The 14,486-nt window shown below is 42.4% G+C and overlaps 2 protein-coding genes across 3 annotated transcripts in view; one reads left to right on the top strand and one right to left on the bottom strand.

Moving 5' to 3' along the window:
- Positions 1–13,708, bottom strand: part of FTO (FTO alpha-ketoglutarate dependent dioxygenase) — a 374,156-nt gene extending 360,448 nt beyond the window's left edge. For both annotated transcript variants that reach the window (XM_060000764.1, XM_060000765.1), the window contains exon 1: positions 13,597–13,708. In XM_060000764.1, the coding sequence (XP_059856747.1) occupies positions 13,597–13,641 (45 nt within the window). In that variant the 5' untranslated portion in view covers positions 13,642–13,708. The remainder of the gene's footprint in view (positions 1–13,596) is intronic.
- A 265-nt stretch (positions 13,709–13,973) lies between these two features.
- RPGRIP1L (RPGRIP1 like) overlaps positions 13,974–14,486 on the top strand; it is a 98,998-nt gene continuing 98,485 nt past the window's right edge. The window contains exon 1 of the mRNA XM_059999156.1: positions 13,974–13,992. The gene's annotated coding sequence lies outside the window, so the exon portion shown is untranslated. The remainder of the gene's footprint in view (positions 13,993–14,486) is intronic.

The following is a 14,486-nucleotide window of genomic DNA, read 5'->3' as shown; positions in this document are numbered from 1 at the left end:
AAACCATTTAATGCTCACAACTATTATTATCCCCATTTTACAGATGAAGATTGAGGCTCAAGAAGATTAGGTGACTTACCCAAGATTGCCCAGCTAATAAGGAAAGCTAGGGGAAAAACAAGGCAGGCTGGCCAAAATCCATGCTCTTAACCAGGACAAGTTACTGTCTCTCTTGATCAACTATACTCTAAAGCAACAAGACTGACTTATAATATAATGCCAGAACATAAGCAATCAAATAAGCACTATCCCCTTTAAAGTCGTCTCCATGGGAAACTCTATACATATCCAAAGATGCGGTCACTGAGCATAACATTTTTGGAAAGCCTTCTTTTGACTGTCCCCAGAGGGCAGTAAATAAGTCTCCTGAAAGATGAGATTTCTTTCAAACAGCTGGGAATCATTCAGATGCAAGTCTTAAAGTGTGATTAAACTGTTTAATTCTGCTTTTGGTAACACAGCAAGAAAAATCGATTAGCTGATTTTGCTATTGTGCCCATAACTCATATCTGCTCCCAGGAACTACATTCACAAGTGGATTTTAACATTTACAATACTACATTATTGTAATTATTTGTTCACGTGCCTATCTTCCAACTGAGCTAAGGTCCTCAATGGCAAAGACTGTCTCTTTTTCATCCTTGAATCTCCAGCCCCTAACACAATTCCTGGCAAAGAAAGTCCTCATTAAGAATTTCTGAGGGTTTCCCTAGTGGCGCAGTGGTTGAGAGTCCACCTGCCGACGCAGGGGACACAGGTTCGTGCCCCGGTCCGGGAAGATCTCACATGCTGCAGAGCGGCTGGGCCCCGTGAGCCATGGACGCTGAGCCTGCGCGTCCAGAGCCTGTGCTCCACAACGGGAAAGGCCACGACAGTGAGAGGCCCACGTACCGCAAAAAAAAAGAATTTCTGAATGAACTCTATGAAGAATGCCACACAAATGCTTTGAGCAATGACAATATATTCGAGAAAATAAAAATACTGCCAAGAGGGCATCAGTCTGTGTACAAATAAATATATATGTACGTGAAGACTATAATGAATAAAAAAAATGAAAGTTTTAAGGAGTAACTCCTAAAATTCTGAATATCAAGGAAGACAGAACTCAGTTTTAACAGGTCTTCTTATAATAAAATAATATCTAGCTATAGCCATGTCTCACAAAACACAATGGGGGGGTGGAGTAGCTATGCCTCATTGTCTAAAAGGCAATCTACTGAACTAAGGAGGCAGAAATAACCATAAACTTTCTCAGATAAAGATGCAAAAACACATCTGCTACACAGCAGACACCAGGATGCATCCTGCCTATGGGTTCAATCGACAAAGCACAACCTGGTGCCTGAAGTGTAAATCAAAGAAGCTTCCATCCCTGCTACTTATTGACATTTTGCTACCTGCAAATTTCTAATGTGTGCAAGATGGGCTTATTTTTATTTACAGCACAAACCACAGACCGAATGTAAAACAAGATGCTTAATAAATCCGGAAGAATGTAAAACACCAGCATAACTCAGACAGCAAGACAGACACTCACTCCTTAATTAAGTGGGTGATGTTCTGTTTAAAACAAAAAGACAACCCTGGGCTAGAGCTAAGATTAAGCACTCGGTGTTGCGGGGAAACGGCAACCATTTCCAGGGCAGAGGCTTTAAATCATGAAAAATAAACCATCTGATAGTCTGTATTCAATAGTAAGTAGGCAGTCGGGACACAGACTGATTTGGATTAACACATTTTCAGTTATAACGAGTAATTTTACAGAGGATTAGTATCTTGATGGGCTGATCAATACGAGGCACCGCTGCTATTACAGATGAAAAGAAAATTGCCCCTCTGGTAATAAAGTGTGCGTGTCTTCGTTCCCCTTCATTTGCTGAGTCCATTACTGTAATGGTTCCAGCATTAACAGCTGGGGCAATTTAAGCAGCAGGGGTCTGATAAATTTAAAAGCTGGGCACCCTGGCTGCCCATCCTTTCCTTTCCGGGCTGCACATGCAACTCCTCTGCCTGGCTGGTTCCAACGCCAGGATCAGGTTTTATGAGAACAATGACTACGATTTCCCAATTATTTGTATCATTTATAGTGTTCCCAGCCAATCATGTGACTGAAACAAAAATTGCTCGCAGCATATTGGCTGCTGAGTCGGCAAAAAATGGCACACTATTTACCTAAATAACAAGATTGACATGACAACAGGCTGGAGCCCACGGTAACTGTAATGTCTGCATTCATTTGCCTGGTGCTATTTTCAAGCAAAAAAAAAAAAAGAAGAAAAAAGAAAAGCAGAACATTCGTGCTGACAGAAAAAAATATATCATCAGCAAAATTTTCCATCTCTGTTTTCAAAAAATGGCAAACTGGGAAACAGTGAGATAAAGGACTGCTGTACATGGAAAGAGAAAATCCATATTAATGCAGCCTTGAGACTTTAATCATGCCCAATTCAGCAGAGTGAGTTAAGGCTGCCACATCAGCCCATTTTATATTATTACTGGAGATATGCTGGCCCTTGAGGCTCAGCCTTGAATGATCCAGTCACTAAATGAAGGTGACAAAGGGCAGACTTAGGGCTAATGCAGAAATCAGAGCTCTGAATTTTCTGATCACAAACAGTTATGAAAACACTCACGCACTGGCAACAAAATCTCCTCCTCAGACCGGATGCAACATAATTTGGCCCTTCAAACTGAGTTTTCTATGTGGTTTCTACCAGATGTAAAGGTCTCAACCTAGACCCTTATCCACAGAGTGGTTCTTTAACATAAAGGAAGGCACGTCACTTCACAGGCAGGTCCTTTCCCAAACTACAGGGCAAATACATGATGGGCATGGCAACAGGACAGATGCTTGTAGCATAAACAAAAATACAAGCCTATATAGGCTTTCAAACCTATGCTCAAGGTTCAGCTTTCAAACACATGCTGGTCTTGCAGAGAAACACAATGCCAAGGGCAAATGTTTGGAGACAAGTTCCTAGCAATGTACATCTTAATCTCCTGAACATGTCCTGACCCAACCCAACAGTCCCCCAGATTCTTCCCAGCTTACACTAGAAAATCAGCTAGCGAGACAATTTTGTAAGATAATCCAAAATCAGTTTGTAACCAAAGGTTAATAAGTGAATGAGGTTAGCAGAACTCTAAATTCATCTTCTCCAAACTGTGCCTTTTTTTTGAGGCTCCAAAAGTACCATCTCAACTATAAAGTTCTTTTCTTCGAGACGTTAGAAAGTCACACTTTAAAAATAACTTTAGGGGCTTCCCTGGTGGCGCAGTTGTTGGGAGTCCGCCTGCCGATGCAGGGCTTCGTGCCCCGGTCCGGGAGGATCCCACGTGCCGTGGAGCGGCTGGGCCCGTGAGCCATGGCTGCTGAGCCTGTGCGTCCGGAGCCTGTGCTCCGCAACGGGAGAGGCCACAGCGGTGAGAGGCTCGTGTACCGCAAAAAAAAAAAAAAAGAAAAGAAAACTTTAATCAAGAAATCTACCATAATAAACTAACCACAACAAAATACACTAAACCTGGAAGGTAAGCTAGCATTTAAAATTTGAAAGAGAATACTAGAAAACAACTGTTGAGAGTTGCATGTGAAGAGTCTTGTTTCTCAAAACATAAACCTATGTTTATGGTATGTTAAGTAATTTTGAAGTTCGTAAGTATTTAACCATTTTCCCTTATTTCTTTCAGGTTCTGGTTCCCTCTCTCACTGGTAGAAAGCCTAACAACCAATAACAGGCAATGCTCTTGGGAATCCATTCATTCATTTGATAAATATTTATGGAATACTTACTATGTGCCTGGCACCATGTTAAGTCCAAGGGATAGAATAGTGATAACAAAACTAAAAAGACACGGTCTCTAACTTTCTTTTAACTTTTCTTGACTCTTGCAGTCTAAGTGCCAGAACCGGTATTGCTAAACTCGGCCATAATAACTCCAATCAGCAGCCAAGGAGCCAGTATGATAATTACTAAGGGTCACATGTAACATGCATCAGACTGCTGAGCCTCTCGACCATTCACTCTTCATTCAAAAGATACTTATGGGCTTCCTTGGTGGCGCAGTGGTTGAGAGTCTGCCTGCCGATGCAGAGAACGCGGGTTCGTGCCCCGGTCCGGGAAGATCCCACATGCCGCGGAGCGGCTGGGCCCGTGAGCCATGGCCGCTGAGCCTGCGCGTCCGGAGCCTGTGCTCCGCAACGGAAGAGGCCACAACAGTAAGAGGCCCGCGTACCGCAAAACAACAAAAAAAGATACTTATACATTTCCTTTATGTGCAAGACCCTCTACCAGGTACAATGGAAAGATCGAAGGATGAATCAGACACCAGTGCACTGTCTTCAAAGAAGTTAATGATTGTTGAAAGTGTATTAAGACTTTTTTTCAATGACAAGATTTAGTTTTCAAAGCCAACACTAAGATTAAGAATGTTAAAAAACAGACCTGTATACACCTGAAACCACCACAACCTTGTAAATCAATTATAGTTGAATAAAAAAAAAAAGAAAAGAAAGAAAAAGACCTGGAAATAATAGAAAGTAATAAGAACTCACTGTGACTCAATGGCTTAACTACTCAAGGAAGGTATTTAAAGTGGTTTCAAAACTATGAGCAAATAAAACTAACCTTTCTTCTACCTAGAGAAGGCAATCAAAACTATTAAATGATGATTAAAGGCTGACCCATACTCTGGAAGAAAGATCAAGCAAAAGATAAAGATGGATTTGGGGGAAAAAACAGAGTAGAATTTGTCAGGCGAAGTTTCAATTTTTTAAGTTCCTTGGTCATTGGTCCACCACCAAAAATGTCCTACATTTAGTTTCCTAAATTACCATCAGATAAACTGGTGAAATAATCCAGCATGGCCCATGAGGAAGGTAGGGGCCAAAAGAACCTTCTCAGAACTTCACTAAAGTGCCAAACTGCAAAAATAAAATAAATTGAGGTTAAAAAAGAAAAAACCCAGGGCTTCCCTGGTGGCGCAGTGGTTGAGGGTCCGCCTGCCGATGCAGGGGACACGGGTTCGTGCCCCGGTCCGGGAGGATCTCACATGCCGCGGAGCAGCTGGGCCCGTGAGCCATGGCCGCTGAGCCTGCACGAACGGAGCCTGTGCTCCGCAACGGGAGGGGCCACAGCGGTGAGAGGCCCGCGTACCGCAAAGAAAAAAAAAAAAAAACCCAGTGGGTACATACATAAATAACAAACTTCCTTTTATTAAGTTATTATATTTATAACTCGTTATACCTTATAACTTAAGGTTTACCTTGTTAAATGATATTAAGACAATTATCACCAAAAATGGAAGACTTTTTAAAGGATTTTTATTTGAAACAGCAGGCTTATCTATTCTGGCTATATTCCTTCACTAATAAAAATATACATTTTTTTACCATTTTAATCACTTTATTATTAATTAAACAGATCAAGGGGTCATGTCATCAACATGACTTGTTGCCACTGATGATGTTGACCTTGATCACCTGGCTGAGGTAGTGACTGCCAGGTTTTCTCCACTGCAAAGTTAAAATGTACATTTCTCAAACAAAATTATTATGCTCCCATTAAGTATATAACCCTCTCAGTAATAAATTTAAACTGTTTCTATTCTCAATAATTTAAAAAATGATGATCTCACCCAAGCCAGCATAAGAACCTTTGACACTAGCTTGGAATTCAATATCCACATCTTTTCATTCCAGAACTAAAGAACAGTTCTAATATTTCTGAACAACCTCTAAAGGAGTCCTGGGCCTCTTGTAAGGAAATATCCTTAAGGAGATCTTAGGAAGGAATTCCATGACCCCTAGACCACATTAAATAGATATTCCTGAGGAAGGAATTCCATGACCCCCATACCACAGTAGATCCTCCCTGCTACCATGTCCCATTCCCATGGTAAAACACACCACTCTACTGCTGGTACTTGCTTAATTATCTATCTTCCACGGTAAGGCAGCCAGTCCCATGGGACCAAATCTGCCATATTTACCCATATGTCCCCAGTGCTGAGTACCCTACTTGGCACTTTTAACCGGGCTCCTCAACTGAACCAAGGAACACAGAAAATAGTTTGACTATGTTCTCAATTATTCCAAGGGTGGTACATCACTAGTACCATTTGGGACGAATGGGTAAGAAGTTAGTGTGACCCCAGTAGAGAAAACCTGCCCGATTAGACACTCATATACTGTAAGTTCACAGAATGAATGGCCTGAATATAGGCTAAATATCTACTGGGATTAGACAGGTGGTAATGATGATGACAATGAGATGACGGTGATAACAACACCACAATGTTCTAGGTGCTTTACCTATATCTCAGTTCACCCTCATCAAAATCATAAATACCACCACAGTTTTACAGATGAGGAAACAGAGGTATAGAGAAGTTAAGTTGCTTAAATCAAATGATGGAGCCGGATTCTATTCCGGGATCTGCCTCTAAAGCCTCACATTCTAAACCACTCTACTGTGACTAAATGGGCAATGCTGGAGTGTGGCACAATGGAAAGTACATTCTCATCTAAAGAGGCAGCCACTGTTCAGCTCTAGTTAATGAAATGCATGCCTAGTGTTGCCAGATAGTCTAGTTTTTCAAGAAAGGCAGCCATCCAGACTTTTATGTGTAATCTCTCAACTTTTAAACATTGGAAAATAATTTGGAAACTTTCAAACACAGTTCGTTTGGGCCAAATAAAACACCTTCATAGGCAGGATGAATGTGTAAGTTGTAAATCTGTGATCTCTAGTGGCCCCTATGTTTCCTTAAAAATATACATGCCAAAAATGCATACTCTGAATCTAATCATAAGGAAATATCAGACAACTAAGAATACAGGGGAACTTCCCTGGCCATCCAGTGGTTAAGACTCTGCGCTTCCACTACAGGGGGCTCGGGTTCAATCCCTCGTCGGGGAACTAAGATCCCCGTATGCAGCACGGCAAGGCAAAAAAAAAAAAAAAAAAAAGAATACTGGGAAATTATACAAAACAAAATAGCCTGTACTCATCACAAAGGTCAGTGCCTTACTCATCACAAATGTCAATGTCATAAAAGACTAAGAAAGGATGAGGAACCAATTTAAAGGAGATTAAAGGAGACCAGATTGAAGGAGATTAAAACAGACCAGAGACATGACAATTAAAGGTAACGTATGACCCTGGATTGAAACCTGGACCAGAAAAAACAAGAAAAAGCTATAAAAGATATTATTAGGACAATTAGCAAAATTTAAATATGGATTTTGGATTAAATAAGAGTATTTTATCAATGTTAACTTTTTCTGAAATTGACAACTGGCTATGTTTATATATGAGAGCATCCTTGTTCTTAGGAAATACATGCTGAAGTATTTAGGGGTAAAGAGGATTGATGTCTCCAATTTACTCTGTAATAGTTCATAAAAAAAAATAATAATAGTTTATGTATTTATATGATAGAGAGAGAGCTATAAAGCAAATGTAGCAAGATGTAAGCAAGTTCTGAATCTGGGTGATAGGTTTGTGAGGGCTCTTTGTTCTATTCTTACAGCTCTTCTATAAATTTTAAATCATTTCAAAATAATAAATTATATCATCTAAAAAAAATGGGGGCAGCCTTATGTCAGCAAAGGGTTCTTTGGGCAACCCTCAATCAAAGCCATACCTACTCTGTCCCTAGCACAATGGCCAAACCTAATCGTACTAGATTCTCACAGCAACTCACAGAAGCAGCTATTCTTGACTCCATTTTCTGGCTGGAGAAACTGAGGCACAGGGTGCCAACTCTCTGTCCAACAGCAAAAAAAATTTTAGAGGCCATGGTTCTAACTCAGCCTATCAAATACTAATCTGGACTATTCCACTACATGCCTTGTAAAAAAATTCATTTTAAAAATGCATGAAGGGCTTCCCTGGTGGCACAGTGGTTGAGAGTCCACCTGCCGATGCAGGGGACACAGGTTCGTGCCCCGGTCCAGGAATATCCCACATGCTGCGGAGCGGCTAGTCCCGTGAGCCATGGCCGCTGAGCCTGCGCGTCCGCAGCCTGTGCTCTGTAACAGGAGAGGCCACAACAGTGAGAGGCCCGCGTACCGCAAAAAAAAAAAAAAAAAAAAAAAACATGAATATACTTTGGTACCCTCTTATGTTTTAACACAAATTAAATAAATGTTATCATAAAAAGCTAACTATTTAATCCAACCTTTTTATTCACCTTCCAGACTTGGAAACTGTATAAAAGTCTATGACATAAGCAATCACAAGAAGAAAATATATTCTAACTTATTTCAAAGAGAAAAGGAAAACCAAAAGCAATTACCCATTATAGGGGTAAGAAGTTTAATTTAAAAAGCAAACAGGAGGAACTTCCCTAGTGGCGCAGTGGTTAAGAACCCGCCTGCCAATGCAGGGGACACAGGTTTGATCCCTGGTCCGGGAAGATCCCACATGCCGTGGAGCAACTAAGCCCGTGTACCACAACTACCGAGCCCACATGCTGCAACTACTGAAGTCCGCACATCTAGAGCCCATGCTCCACAACAAGAGAAGCCACTGCAATGAGAAGCCTGCACACCACAACAAAGAGTAGCCCCTGCTCGCCTGCTCGCCACAACTAGAGAAAGCCTGCGCGCGGCAACGAAGATCCAACGCAGCCAAAAAGAAAAAAGCAAACAAATCTTTGTGACCTTAGGATAGGTAAAGACTTCATCGATATGACACAAAAAGCATGAATCATAAAAAGAAATATCGATAAACTGGACCTTTATCAAAATTAAACACTCCTGCTCGTAAAGACTATTAAGTAAACTAAATGAATGAGACAATATTCACCATACATATTGCTGACAAAGGACCTATATCCAGAAAATATAAAGAACTCATAACACTTAATATTAACACAAATAACCCAACCAAAAAAACAAAAAAAGAACAAAAGATCTAAACAGACACCTCACTAAAGAAGACATATACCTGATAAAACAACACACGAGAAGCAGCTCTGCATCATTAGACATCAGAGAAATGAAAAGCAAAACCACTATGAGATACCACTTCACACCCACTTTCAAAAAGATAGTGATAACAAGTGATGAGGATGTTAAGAAATTGGAACCCTCAAACATGAATATCAAATGGTGCGTCCACATTGTAAACAATGTCTTAGTCCATCCAGGCTGCTGTAACAAAATACCATAGACTAGGTAGCTTATAAACAGCAGATATTTCCTGCTCACATCTGGAGGCTGGAAGTCCAAGATCTGGGTGCCAGCATGGCTGGGTTCTGATGAAGACCCTCTTCTGGTTGTAGACTCCCAACTTAATGTTGTACCCTCACATGGCAGAAGGGGCAAGGGACGTCTCTCAGGCCTCTTTTATAAGGACACTAATTCCATTCCTAACCACCTAATCACCTCCAAAAGGCCCTACCTCCTAATACCATCACCTGGGGGATCAGAATTTCAACAAGAAAATTTGTGGCGGACACAAGCATTCAGACCGTAACAAACAGTACAGCAGTTTTTTTAAAATGTTAAGCACAGATTTACCACATGACCCAGCAATTCCACTCCTAGATATCTACCTAAGAGAAATGAAAACATTTGTACATATAAAAAGTAGAACACAAACGTTCATAGCATCATTATTCATAATAGTCAAATAGTGGAAACAACCCAACTAACCATTAACTGGCGAATGGATTAAACAAAATGTGGTACATTCATACACTGGAATAGTACTTTTTTTTTTTTTTTTTGCAGTAGGCGGGCCTCTTACCGTTGTGGCCTCTCCCGTTGCGGAGCACAGGCTCCGGATGCGCAGGCTCAGCGGCCATGGCTCACGGGCCCAGCCGCTCCGCGGCATGTGGGATCTTCCCGGACCGGGGCACAAACCCACGTCCTCTGCATCGGCAGGCAGACTCTCAACCACTGCACCACCAGGGAAGCCCGGAATTGTACATTTTTCAGTAATAAAAAGGAACAAAGTACTGATACTACCACATGGAAAAAAGCTTTTCAAAGAGATACTCACCCTCATGAGTCATCACTGAAATGCAAATTAAAACCACAATGAGATACCACCACACTCCCTCTAGAAGGGCTAAAATTTAAAAGACAAAGACGGACAATACCAAGTACTGGTGAGGCTATGGAGCAACCAGAACTCTCACAGACAGCTGACGGAAATATAAAATGGTGTAGTGGGTTTGAATAGCATCCCCCAAAAAGATATGGCCAAGTCTTAACCACCGGTGCCTGTCAATGTGATCTTATTTGGAAAAAGGGTCTTTGCAGATGTAATTAAGTTAAGGACCTTGAGGATAATGAAATTAAGATCATCTTGGATTTAGGGTAGGTCCTCAGTGCAATGACTGGTGTCCTTATAAGAGAAAAGAGACAGAGATTTAAGACACAGAAACTCAGAGAAGGTAGCCATGGAAGACTAGAGCAGAGATTGAAGTTATACAGCCCAAGCCAAGGAATGCCTACAGTCACCAGAAGCTGGAAGAGACCAGGAAGGATTCTCCCCTAGAGCCTTCAGAGGCCCCATCGACACCTTGATTTCAGACATATCTCTAGAACAGTGAGAGAAAACATTTTTGTTGTCTTAGGACACCAAGTTTGTGGGAACCTGTGCCAGCTGCCCTGGGAAACTAATACAAATGGGAGAATCAGTTTGAAAAATTGTTTAGCGGTTTCTTATATGGTTAAACACAGAACTACCATAGCACGCACCAAGTGGACTCCTGGGTATTCATCCAAAAGAAATGAAAATGCAGACTTATACATGAATGGTCATAGCCGCTTTCTTCATAATAGCCCCAAACCAGAAACAATCCAAATGTTCGGAAACTCGTGAATGAATAAACAAATGTGCCAGAGCCACACAGTAGACAATTAATCAGCAATATAAAGGAATGAGATACTGATACACGCAACGACATGAATCAATCTCAAAAATCATTATGCTGATTGAAAGCAGACAGACCCAAGAATACATACAGTATACTTCCACCTATATGAAGTTCTAGAAAATACAAACTTCATCTACAGTGAGAGAAAACCTATCAGCGGTTGCTTGGGAGCCAAGGTGAGGGAAGAGACTGACTGCAAACCAGCAAGAAGAAACTATTAGAAGGGATTAAAATGTTCTCTGTATCAACTGTGGTGGTGGTTCCACAGGTGTTTTTATCCATCAAAACTCATCAAATTGTACACTAAACGGATGCACATTACGGTACGTAAATAACACCTCGTTTAGAAAAAGAGAAGATAATTTATGAGTAAATGAACATTTTATCGTTTTATATTTAAGATTTAAAACTTAATTTCCTATACTTTGCTCCAACCAGTAATATTTCATAAATAAATTTTAAATAAAGATCAAAGAAATTTTTTAAGTAAACAGGCAAACAACTTGCTGTATCATTTCAACATGTTTTACAAGCAGAAAATGGAAAAAAAGCTTTGGAGTCAGAAAACCTCATTTCACAGAGCAACCAAGTGGCCTTGGGCAAGTTATAACTTCTACAAGCCTCCATTTCAACATCCATCAAGTGTGAATGACATTAACAACTACCTCACAGGCAACAGTTAGGGTTTCAATAGAATAAAAGCTCCCTTGTGCAGGGATTCTATCTTAGCCAAAATCAGAATCCCTGTGTCTGGCAAATAATAGGTGCTAAATAAGTCTTTACAGAAGAAATGAATAACTTTCATCGTAAACCCAAAAGGTAAGAAAGACATTACACACGATACCACTGTGTGACATCTGTTTCTTGGAACTGCTGTAGACTAATGCAGAAGGATCTTTCCCCTTTGTACCCATCTTTATATACTGCCTTTATCACATACAGACTCAGGCATGGAAACTTCAGGTCTCTGGTGAAACTTTGCTGTAGCTCGGGTCATAATAGAGCACATTTTATATCTTAACTCCATAGAGGTATTGCCCTAAGGCAAAGTGAGTTCACTTGTAGGACTCTAAATTCTATGAGAGCACAAACAGTGTCTATTTCATTTACCAATGGTTCTCACATCCAATAATTGCCTGATACAGAGTGAGCAACAAATAGCACGTATAAAGGCCCTGTAACCAGATAAAGCACAGGACAGAGGGACTTCTAAGAAGGCCAAAGTGGCTGATGGGCAGAGAGCAGGGAGAGTGTCATGTCTACTGAGGCTGTGGATGATGCAAGTAAGGTCTACAACATGCAAAACAGTGTGAGCATGTGAAGTTTCCTCTTTATCCTAAGAGCAACAGAAAACCATGACAGATTCTTTTTTTTTTGGTCACACTGCGAGGCTTGCCGGATCTTAATTCCCAACCAGGGATTAAACCCAGGCCACCGCAGTGAAAGTGCCTACTCCTAACCACTGGACTGTCAGGGAATTCCATGAAATATTTTTAAACAGGTGGTTGGCAGAGGATGTAGGAAGGAAAGGGCCATGATTAGATTTGCTTTTTTTTTTTTTTTTTTTTTTTGCAGTACCCGGGCCTCTCACTGTTGTGGCCTCTCCCGTTGCAGAGCACAGGCTCCAGACCCGCAGGCTCAGCGGCCATGGCTCACGGGCCCAGCCGCTCCATGGCATGTGGGATCTTCCCGGACCGGGGCACGAACCCGTGTCCCCTGCATCGGCAGGCGGACTCTCAACCACTGCGCCACCAGGGAAGCCCTAGATTTGTATTTTGAAAAGCTCACACACCACAGTGTAGAGAAGAGTCTTGTGTGGAAGAAGGAACAGAAGGGGAGCAAGGAGTGTTTGGGTGTAGAGTGAATATAGACCAATAAGAAGACTACTGGAACGGTCCATTGAAGAGGTAATGGTAGCTTGGTCCAAGGTGGTGAAGATGGAAATAAGTGACCCGATTACCAATATATTTAGACAAATCAATAGGACTTGATTTGCGGAATGAGGGAAACACTCAATTCTTCTGAGCCTCAAGTCTTCATCTGTAAAACAGGGCTCTTGATACTCCACCTGTATAATATCTAACTTGCAATCTGTTGTGATAAGAATATGAAATAAATATTATGAAAACGCAGAGCCTGACACGTAATAAATGCTAAAAACAGAAAAATTCTATTACTATTTTTATTGTAATCTCATGGAAGAGCAAATGCTACAGGGTGAACCCCAAAAGTAGAAAATGGGATTGTAGTTAAAGATCTATATCCACTGTGCCGAAGACACAACATAGACAACTGTTCCAAATACACACATCTGACCGCACAGATTATTTCACCTAAACCGATGTCAGTCCGCAGAAATCATTACCGAAAAAGAAAGCACAACTGATATGATCACAGGCACCTGAGAGTCCGGTAAACTGAGGCACCTGGGTAGCTACAAATTTAACCAAGGAATGAGGTGCAGAAGCAGGACAAGGAAATGGTGTCTTGATTCTCATGTGAGCTGGTCCAACAGGACCAGGCCTGCATCCCGAGCAGCACGAATTTAGAGCCCCCGAAGTCTCTGGCTCCCTTGCTGACAAGGCCTTGTCATCCCTTGGCTTAAGACCATGGATCCGCTTGCCTTTCAACCAGGCCCTTCCGGTTCCCAGCCCCCAGCTACAAGTGCCCGAAAGATCCCAGACTCCGGAGAGCCCGACATACCTTAGCTTCGCGCTCTCGTTCCTCGGCTGTCGGGGTCCGCTTCATGCTGCCGATACAGCAGCCTTCGCCACTGCTAGTCGCGTAGCTTCCTCGCCCTACACCCCGCCTCCTCCATGTAGTTCTCTCTGCGTCCTGCTCCCGCCTGCCGCCATTCTCCCTCGGAGCCGCGAGAACTACCACTCCCAGGATGCACTGCGGCGATGCCGGACTGCGCCTCGGGGTTGGGAGCAAGAGAATTTCCCAGGTCCGACAGCTGGCGTGCTAGGGCCCGAAGAGAACTACATTTCCCAGGAGGCAACGGGGCCGGCCATGTTTTTCCCGTGCTCCTCTAGGCCGGCCGCACCACACGCCGTCGGCGCTATAGCAACGGTAGCTAGCGGCGGGGCGAGAGCGGCGGTGAGTACTCCCGGGGAATAGATGGGGCGCAGGTTGGCGCCCCTCTACTTGCAGCACGGGCCGGGGTCCTGGGGTCTGCTCTACGTCCTGGAGAAGCCTTGGAGTTCTACTCGCGTGAAGAGAAGCCAGGCTCGCGACACCTCCACCTCCTCAGGCCCGAATCACAGCCCGCCCATTGTCCCCACCCCCAGCACCGGTTTGAAATTTTCTGTCCCAGCCCTAAACCCTAGCTGATGAGCGTTGAGGCTAATTGCCGTGCTTCTCCAGGTCCTTCCTCAAGTAGAAGGTCACACAAACAGTTCGCTTATTTGCCCTGGATTAGGAATTGGTTGGGAGACCCTAAGCCTCTTGAGTGACCTATTGTTTGCTTAATTTTTACAGTTATTTGTTTATCGTGATGACCCCATAGCCTCTTAACTCCATGAAGGTGGAGACTTTGTTTACTGTTTTAGTCTCAGTGCCAGGTATTCATGTATTCATTCCATAAACATTAA

This window comes from Delphinus delphis, chromosome 20 (assembly GCF_949987515.2).
Source record: "Delphinus delphis chromosome 20, mDelDel1.2, whole genome shotgun sequence".
NCBI lineage: Eukaryota > Metazoa > Chordata > Mammalia > Artiodactyla > Delphinidae > Delphinus > Delphinus delphis.
This window is presented reverse-complemented; position numbering and strand designations above follow the sequence as displayed.